The sequence below is a fragment of the Triticum aestivum genome, chromosome 7B, assembly GCF_018294505.1.
Source record: "Triticum aestivum cultivar Chinese Spring chromosome 7B, IWGSC CS RefSeq v2.1, whole genome shotgun sequence".
Lineage (NCBI taxonomy): Eukaryota > Viridiplantae > Streptophyta > Magnoliopsida > Poales > Poaceae > Triticum > Triticum aestivum.
The window spans coordinates 170,359,123-170,368,590 of NC_057813.1; the positions used below are offsets into that span (position 1 = coordinate 170,359,123).

The 9,468-nt window shown below is 46.3% G+C and overlaps 1 protein-coding gene across 2 annotated transcripts; it reads left to right on the forward strand.

Annotated features, from left to right (window-relative positions):
- Nucleotides 1–3,576: 3,576 nt before the first annotated feature.
- LOC123160331 (plectin) lies at nucleotides 3,577–7,487 on the forward strand. 2 transcript variants are annotated; one of them, XM_044578133.1, is made up of 13 exons: nucleotides 3,577–3,774; nucleotides 3,854–3,898; nucleotides 4,010–4,108; nucleotides 4,381–4,484; nucleotides 4,933–5,111; nucleotides 5,199–5,255; nucleotides 5,381–5,517; nucleotides 5,609–5,668; nucleotides 5,753–5,830; nucleotides 5,916–6,033; nucleotides 6,657–6,730; nucleotides 6,831–6,914; nucleotides 7,148–7,487. In XM_044578133.1, the coding sequence occupies exons 1-13, from the start codon at nucleotides 3,697–3,699 to the stop codon at nucleotides 7,214–7,216; spliced, it is 1,182 nt and encodes a 393-aa protein (XP_044434068.1). In that variant the 5' UTR covers nucleotides 3,577–3,696; the 3' UTR covers nucleotides 7,217–7,487. The 2 variants fall into 2 exon arrangements, with proteins under 2 accessions (XP_044434068.1, XP_044434067.1); XM_044578132.1 differs by having other exon boundaries at nucleotides 3,578–3,774; nucleotides 4,381–4,491; nucleotides 4,937–5,111.
- The last annotated feature ends 1,981 nt before the right edge of the window (nucleotides 7,488–9,468 follow it).

Below are 9,468 nucleotides of genomic sequence, written 5' to 3' on the forward strand. Positions count from 1 at the left end.
GATCCTAGTCTGTGTGCTATGCAGTCCAAAGCATTCATCTAAAGTGCACACATCTAGGGGGAGCCCGTCTATATTTTAGAGAGGTGGGGTTTGCCCCTGCTCTAAATTATCTTATCTATATGCAAATCCCGTGTTGTCATCAATCCACCAAAAAGGGGGAGATTGTAAGGGCATATTTATCCCTCAAGTGTTTTGGTGATTGATGACAATGCATTTGCGGACTAATCGTGTGCCTTGAGTTTCTCAGGTTATTCATCTCTAGGCACGAGACGATTCGGTGCCCCTCAGAGACTATTGAAGTCGGTGTTGTTCTATGTTTCTCTTTGGTGGATTTGAGTCGTAGGAGAGCCGTACTATTAAGAGGGGGTCCGCGTCGAAAAGGTTTGGGTGGAATCAACACGTACACTTGTTCCTCCTTTCCCTGCATTTTGGAGCTTCCCTTTGTTATCTTGGTTGTGCGGAAATCTGACGACTACTGCTGTGCTTGTGGTAGTACCGCAAGTACACGCGGTAGTACCGCTGTGTGTCACGGTAGTACCGCTTATCTGGAGCGGTAGTACCGCGGCTCCCAGGCCTTGAGCCGCTCCGGTGCGGTAGTAGGGGCGGATGTAATTTTTTACATCCGCGCCCTCAACGGTAGTACCGCTCGTCCAGCGCGGTAGTACCGCGGAGGCCCACGGTAGTACCGCTCCCTAGGAGTCGTAGTACCGTGGCCCTCCTACCTAGTACCGCAGTGTCGTGGTAGTAGGCGCGGATGTAATTTTTTACATCCGCGCTCGCACGGTAGTACCGCGCCTCGCGAGCGGTAGTACCGCGTCGGATTTTTGTACCACCTCTGTTTCAGCGGAAGTAGGCACGGATGTAATTTATTTCATCCGCGTCCTTCCCAGGCCGTGACTTTCCTGCCTTGCGGTAGTACCGCAGGTGGGTGCGGTAGTACCGCGCAAGCGGTAGTACTGCCCCCTTGTCAGGCTAGTTCCGGCCTGTGTTGCTGTCGCGGTAGTACTGTGGTTAGCCACGGTAGTACCGCACAGCCTCGCGGTAGTACCGCGCCCCTAGAGCAGTAGTACCGTGTGTCGCGGGCTGAACATGTGGATAACGGTTGGATTTTTTCCACGACTATATAAGGGGTGTCTTCTACCTCTAGTTGACTACCTCTTCCACCTCTAAGCTCCATTGTTGCTCCAAGCTCCATTTTCATTCGATCTCTCTCCCTAGCTAATCAAACTTGTTGATTTGCTCGGGATTGGGTGACAAGTGCCCGATCTACACTTCCACCACAGGATATTTGATTCCCCTCACTTATCCCTAGCGGATCTTGTTACTCTTGGGTGTTGAGCACCCTAGACGGTTGAGGTCACCTCGAAGCCATACTCCATTGTGGTGAAGCTTCGCGGTATTGTTGGGAGCCTCCAAGTGTTGTGGAGATTGCCCCAATCTTGTTTGTAAAGGTCCGGTTGCCGCCTTCAAGGGCTCCAATAGTGGAATCACGACATCTCGCATTGTGTGAGGCATGAGGAGATTACGGTGGCCCTAGTGGCTTCTTGGGGAGCATTGTGCCTCCACACCGCTCTAACGGAGACGTACTTCCCCTTAAAAGGAAGGAACTTCGGTAACACATCCTCGTCTCCCCCGGCTCCACTCTTGGTTATCTTGTCCCTTTACTTTTGCAAGCTTACTTGTGCTATATCCATTGCTTGCTTGTGTGCTTATTGTCTTTGCATCATATAGGTTGTCCACGTAGTTGCACATCTAGACAACCTATTTCATTGCAAGTTTTAAATTGTTAAAGAAAAGTCTAAAAAGTGTTAGTTGCCTATTCACCCCCCCTCTAGTCAACCATATCGATCCTTTCAATAAGCCTTCATCATGTCAATCTTGAGAGCAAAGAAAGGTTTCTTCACCCGTTGCCTTCTGATCGTGTGCAAGCATTCGTAAGCAATCAAAGTATTGTCGGTGATTAATCTGCCCGGCACAAAAGCACTCTGACACTCTAAAACCACAACCGGTAGGAGAAGCTTCAACCGATTGGCCAGAACCTTGGAAGCAATCTTATAAAGCACATTGCAGAGGTTGATTGGACGGAAGTTCTTCAAGTGTTTGGGTCGAGAAGTTTTGGGGATTAAAACAATGACAGAGTCACAAAAGCCCTCAGGGATGGGCCTCCCTTCAAGGAAACCACGCATGGCCTGGCATATGTCTTCCCCAAGAAAACTCCAATGTGTTTGATAGAACTGAGCCGGAAAACCGTCAGGACCCGGCGCCTTCGTCGGGCCCATCTGAAACAAAGCGGTTTTGATCTCCTCATTAGAGTACGGCTTGCAGAGATCCTCATTCATCTCCGGCGTGATCTTAGGATTAATGGCATCAATGACCTTGTCCGCAGTTTGGCAAGGTTCAGAGGTAAAGAGTTTACATAGAAGTCTTGAACCAGGCCCTTGATTTCCCCCTAGGAATTGCAGCAGGAGCCATCTCCACGGATCAACGAGTGTATCCTGTTCGTCCGCCTACGAGCAGTCACCCTAGCATGAAAGAAATCCGTGTTGCGATCGCCCGCTTGCAGCCAATCAATCCGGGATCGTTGACGTGCCATAATTTCCTCACGTTCAAAAAGCTCGCACAGTTGTCCCTCGATCGACCGTTCCTCCGCCAGCAGAGCAGGAGTTGGAGGCGACGACCTAATAGAAGCCAAGCGTCGCTCCAGCTTCCCAATTTTCCTTCTGATGCAACCAAAGGCCTCTTTGCTCCATGATCGTAAAGAGCCAGCGACATGTTTCAGATTAGACCAGGTGGATTCCAAGGACGGGCAGCCCGCCCGACCGTCAGACCAAGCTTGTTCCACAGTCCCCTTGTAGTCGTCGGCCCTCAGCCACATAGCCTCAAATTTGAAACTTTGCTGGACAGGAGATATCCGATTCTGACGATCGCTGCAAACTAAAGAAACCAACACAGGGTAGTGATCAGAAGAAGTTGCAATAAGATTCTCTACCCCACAGTCATCAAACAAACTCGTGAAAGCACCATTTGCAACAGCACGGTCCAGCCGACACTTGACATGACAGCCCGACTCTTGTTTGTTGCACCAAGTAAACCTCGGTCCAGAGTATCCCAAGTCCGTTAGACAGCAAACACTCTCTGAAAGCTTGAATCTGAGACTCGGACCGGTCCCTATGACCACAATGTTCGTCTTGAGCAAGCACCTCATTGAAGTCACCACAACATAGCCACGGTGGCACGGTCCATCCCACATAGGTTGCAGGCGACGAAGGAGCTCCCAGAATTGAGGTCGATCTTCTCTCAGACCTTTCAGCAATGTCCGTTCAGTAGAAGAAGATGTTCCTATCGACTACGAAAGCGTTTGCAGCGATTTCATCAATCCCAAAATGATGTGTAGCCTCTGTCTCTCAAAGATGCTCGTAGGGATGGAGCGTGTGTACGTGTGTTCATAAGATGTGAGGGTATGTGCTTATACATGAGTGTCTGCGTCTACCAGGCCCAGCCAACCTCGGCATTTTTGGCTGATCTTCGCTCGTGCTAGATCGGACGAGTAGCCTGATATTAATCCTACGGCCACCGACTGGTCCGATAGGAAGCACAGGTCACTAATCCGATCCGTAGCGCTTCCGTATCTACCGTTGGATCACCGGAGCAACCGAGCGGAAGGGACGGGGTTCTGTCTCGCCGAGCGTCGACGCGATGGAGGCGGAGGCGGCGGCGCTTTCGCAACTGCAGCTGCAGCTCCTTGCCCTCGTCTCCGATCTCCGGCTCACCCGCGTGAGTCACCGAGCCACCTTCTAGTCCTTCCAGAGCCCCCCAGGCCCTAACTCTCCCCTCCTCTTCCTCCCGTTCGCAGGAGCGGGAGCGGGCCGCGCGGGAGGAGCTCCACGCATCCAGCGAGGTCTGCCGCCCACAGATTCGATTGGTGTTGGACCTCTTAGGGCTTTGTGGTGGTTCTGGGAGGGATGCTTTTCTAACGCGATTTTGGGTGGGAACGGGATGAATTGTGCAGAGGTGGAAGGCGGCGGAGGAGGAGCGCAGGAGGGAGGCTCGGGAGCTGCGAGCGGAGTCGGCGGCGCGGGACGACGCGCTGCAAAGGCTCGAGTCCAGGGTTCGTGCCCCTTTGCCCCCATTATCTCCCGTTTGGCCCATCCAGTAGAGATTATCCTGTTTACTGCACTGTTGTTGTGTTTGGGGCCATTTAAACCATACATATCATCACAAAATTTGATCTGAGGAGTACTGAGTAGACATAAGCAACACTATTCTTGAATGCCCATGATGCAATCGCCGGTAGTGAATTCTCGAATCCTCCCCTTGTGGGCGATTATTGCCTGTCAGACTGGGAGTCATTGCAATTTTTGTTTTTTTTTTGCTCTACAGGTGAAGTGCCTTGAAAATGAAAATGAGTTGCTGGAAAGAAACGAAAAGGATTTGAAAGAAAACATAGAGAGACTGCTTCAATCAAGGGAGGCATTCATGAGACAGTACGAGGCATGCGTCGACCTTAATATTTGCCCCTTCTTTTGGGCTGTTGTTACTGCTAAGTTAAATTTGCTGCATTGTATACTCTCAGTATAAAACTTCGCTGAACTTAAAGTCTGTGTAATACTGGTCACATGTTCATGCAAGGCTTCATCCATATATTTATCTTAAGATTTCTTTTACCAACATCATGTATATGGATAACTTCTAGAAGTGGAAGATGATAGATGTACCACTTGCTTTCATTTTATTTAGCAGCTGTCATATGCTCTTCTGTACACTGCAGTAATCTCCTTACAGATTTGTATTGTGCACATACTTCTATAAATCTAATACCATTTCAATTTGTGGATGCCACATTACTTTTGCATGCATGAAGAATGTTGGCTTGAAATCTGAACTGTTTATGGAAGCAGTCTGATGTTTGGCTCACGATACTATGTTTGATAGGCAGGACTCTGCTTGTTCTCTGCAATGGACCATCCAGATGAGGGATAAACAGATTACCGTAATTTCAGAAAAGCTGAATTCCCATCTGGCTTTGTTTAATTCAGTAGGAAAGGAAGTTGCTGCGGTAAAACAAATACTAGGTGACGTGGAATGCCTAGTTGGTGAGAAGGAAAATGTAGGTATGAGCGCATTATCCTAATATTGTTTGACCAATCAGTTCCATTGCTGATGTAATATTAATAATGTCCTTTACATTACTATTTCAGTCTCTGATTTGAAGTGTAAGGTCCAAAGGATTTCTGTACTCGAGAAAGATTTTGTTGGTATGGTTGCTTCTTGTAATATGGCTTCATTAGTTTCAGAATGTTATCTTACGGTGATAATGGTTATCATGTATATGAAGAATCTTTGTGTAATCTGGTCTCATTCTGGTGTTTCATTTATGTAGAGAAACTTAGTTTCTTGGGAGATAAAATTTCTAGTTACCAGCTCGAACTTCGAAATAGGGCGAGGATCATATATGGATTGAAGGAGCAACTTGACGCTGAGAAGCTTAAAAACAATTTTCATCCCCAGCTAGAAGAAATATCCATACTAAGTTGAAAGCATTGCACATATTCATTCTTAATTTCTATGGATCTTGTCATGTTTGTTGCTTTTCCATTAACGTTGTTACCTTAAGAAATCTCTGCTGGTGAAGGATGAAATTATCGAGAGGTTGATTTCAGATAAGCAGGTTGTTCAGTTAAGATGTTCATAGTTTTCCGATTGTCTCTGGAACTCCAAAATCTCAAATTAATCTAGTCTGTTCTTTATACAGGAAATGCTTGTGGAGCTTCATAACATGGAAACTGCTCTACAGAAATTTCAAGACATATTCAGCAGGCTTGGGCATGAGGTAAGACACGAATGCCATTACTCATTTATGCATTTCTTGTAATCAGTCTTGCAATTCTTAGCTATTTCTCCTAACTATCTAATAGGAAATAAAAAGTTCTCTGCCAGTTTCTGAAAGTCAGGATTGTAAAGTAAATAGCATTCCAGGTAGTCAAGTTGATCTGCCTAATGAGGATAGGATGATACCCATAATTGATGAAACAGGTAAATCTTTAATTTTAACGATCTCCCTGTTACACTGATCATACAAGTTTGTCTTGACACATTTTCATAAGATACTAAGGACATCTTGGAATATAGTCCCTCCTATCCAAAATACGTGAAGTTCTAGGTTTGTCCTAAGTCAAACTTCTTTTAGTTTGACCATGTATATAGAAAAATATATTAACATCTACAACGTCCAATATATATTATGAAAATATATTTTATGTTTAATCTAATGAAACTAATTTGATGTTGTAGACGTTGGTATATTTTTCAGTAGACTTGGTCAAACTTAAAGATGTTTGACTTAGGACAAACCTAGATATTCGAGTTTTTTTCCTCAAGGGAGTACTCATCTGTGAATTGAAATGTTATGTTCTTTCTGGCAATTCTGCACTTCCTTTCTGCCAAGTGTCAAGTTCTAATCATAGTCCATGAAGTTGCAGACTACAGTCCGTTGTTTCCAACCACATAGAAATTTCATCCTTGGATAGTAAACATCATAGATAATTTATCAAGTCATACATCTGCCGCTGCTCATTGACGTTTGAAGTGTCCATGGCATGCTTCATTTATGAAATATGAATGCTGTCAAATCACGTGCTTTTTAATCTCTTCTACAGCCAATGTAAATGTAGAATGTAAATCGGGAATTGACACTGGCAGCAATCAAGTACAAAGCCCACCGTCTCTTAAGGTAAGTAGCCGTTTGATTCTGTTGATTCTCTAGCACTGTGCAATCTTGCTCTAGTTCTACACCCACATCGATAAAGCCACTTATCTCTTGTATGATGCAGCATTATGCCTTGCCATGTTCAGAACCTGTAACTGCAAATGTTGAAAAACCTGAGTGCCCTCCTGAATCCGAAGACATTGAGATGGTATGATGAGCGTACAGGCGTACACTCCATGTTTTCGTGTGCTATTCAACTACGCCCTTATCCATTCAGGAGAATAAGGAGAATAAGCCTTTTTTTTCTTTGTATTACTATTTCCTCCGCTTATAATGGATAACATTTGCTACCGATGGAGGAATTGCTTCTTATTTCCAATTTAGATAATTGGGTTTGTTGTATTAAAACTTATGCTGGTTCACTTCACTTGCTGTTTACAGGGCAATTCATCTCCCGAACAGCAAACACATTCTGCAAATCCAGACCCTGAGATAGAAAATCAGTCCTGAGCACGATCAGTTCCAGAGGGACACCACGACTACAATGTACAAAGCTGCCAATTGCCTATATCCAGCGTCGCAGCTCATGACTTGTGCTCATAGTTGAGTGCTTGCTTGTGCACGATGCTAGTTAGACACAAAAGATGGGGTGGATGGAGCGAGATATTTTTTTTTTCATAATCCATCTTTTAAAGTTGTTGTTGTCACACTTCTCTGTGATTTCTATTTTTCCGGAGAAAACTCCTAGAGCTCTTTCCTTTTAAGCATACAAAATCTCAGATATCTGTATCCCTCCTTGTCCGTCATGGCCAGCGTAACTGGGCTGCTGCTCCAGAAATCGAGCTCGGCATGTTCTCGTGAACCATGCTGTGGCTCCACCTTATGAGTCCTTCATGCCCAACGTAATTGGTCTGCTGCTCTGGAAACCAACCTCGGCACGTTCAGGTGAACCAGACCGTTGCTCCGATGATACATTGATAAATTTATTAATAGCACCCTCTTGGATCCGTTTGCACTGCCGTGTGGGCTACATCAAGGTGACCCCCTCTCTCTGTTTTTTGTTTCTATTTATTGTTGATGCTGTCTTGGCACGGTTGAAGGATGGCGAAGGAAAACGAAATTTTAGCGTGCCGAAAATTCCGTGGTATATCCCACTTACTGTTTGCAGATGATACTTTGCTAATCTTTAAGGCAGATGCACATAATGCTAATGAGGTCCATCAGGACTTGTGAGAGTGCCACTGTAGCTTATTAATCCCGCCAAGTGCAGCATGATGTTTGGGAAAGCGTATCCAGGAAACAACCAGGAGAGTATATGTCTCCTATGTGGTACGGTACGATGGCTTCCATGTGATGTGCAGATACCCATGTGCCAAGGAGCTATGGCGTGCTATGTCCACATAGTGGTCTCTCCTAGACATCGACGACGTACGCAACATGAGGCCAGAGTAGCTCTTTGGCGTGTCGGAGCCCCTTTCAGGAATGACTGGCAGGGTGGTGCTCATGACCTTTTGGCTTTCTTGGCGTGTTTATAACGAGATCACACACGAAAAGGGGATGCCACCCATGGTCCATGGAGGCCTCCTTCAGATTCTTGCAAAGCCACGTCTCGTCGCTGTTATGTATTGTATCAAAGATTATCCTCAAGGGAATATGGAGAAGGGGAAGACGGCGATCAGGACGCCATCTATTCAAGGGACGCCCATTCCTCATGCTTCGACAAACAGGAATGTGGGGGAGCAGTGCTGGAGCATGCCACCAGAGGGCTGGGTGAAGTTTAACTCAGATGGCAGGTTTGTTCACCAACAGGACAGGCTGGGTGCAATATGATTTACGGGACTATGAGGGCACGGTTTTATTGACTGCGTGCGTGGAGTTGCACTCTTGTGATAGGCTCAGCTAGAAGCATGTAGAGAAGGATTAGAACTGGCACTACACAGAAGTCGATCAGATGCCCATTGTAGTTGAGATGGATTGCTTCAAGGCAGTCTCAGTGATCAGGTATCAGGGCGAGACAGGGCGACCGCTTCAGGTATATGGTAGTCATGCGAGAGGTTCAATCAATGATGGATGATAAAAGGGGGCTTGTCTTAAGCTTAGTTAGTCGCACACATAATAAGGTTAGTCATAGACTTGCAACTTATGGCTGAAGCACGCCACACATGGCGGTGTGGCTGGCAAAAACAACAACAACAACAAAGCCTTTAGTCCCAAACAAGTTGGGGTAGGCTAGAGGTGAAACCCATAAGATCTCGCAACCAACTCATGGCTCTGGCACATGGATAGCAAGCTTCCACGCACCCCTGTCCATAGCTAGTTCTTTGTCGATACTCCAATCCTTCAGGTCTCTCTTAACGGACTCCTCCCATGTCAAAATCGGTCGACCCCGCCCTCTCTTGACATTCTCCGCACGCTTTAGCCGTCCGCTATGCACTGGAGCTTCTGGAGGCCTGCGCTGAATATACCCAAGCCATCTCAAACGATGTTGGACAAGCTTCTCCTCAATTGGTGCTACCCCAACTCTATCTTGTATATCATCATTCCAGACTCGATTCTTCCTCGTGTGGCCACACATCCATCTCAACATACGCATCTCCGCCACACCTAACTGTTGAACATGTCGCCTTTTAGTCGGCCAACACTCCGCGCCATACAACATTGCGGGTCGAACCGCCGTCCTGTAGAACTTGTCTTTTAGCTTTTGTGGCACTCTCTTGTCACAGAGAATGCCAGAAGCTTGGCGCCACTTCATCCATCCAGCT

Bases quoted from the DNA above. Each gene is read 5' to 3' on its own strand.
- LOC123160331 (XM_044578132.1), top strand. From the start codon at position 3,697: ATGGAGGCGGAGGCGGCGGCGCTTTCGCAACTGCAGCTGCAGCTCCTT. The intron at 5,256-5,380 runs GTATGGTTGCTT...TCATTTATGTAG, and splicing joins ACTCGAGAAAGATTTTGTTG to AGAAACTTAGTTTCTTGGGA. The intron at 6,915-7,147 runs GTATGATGAGCG...TGCTGTTTACAG, and splicing joins AATCCGAAGACATTGAGATG to GGCAATTCATCTCCCGAACA.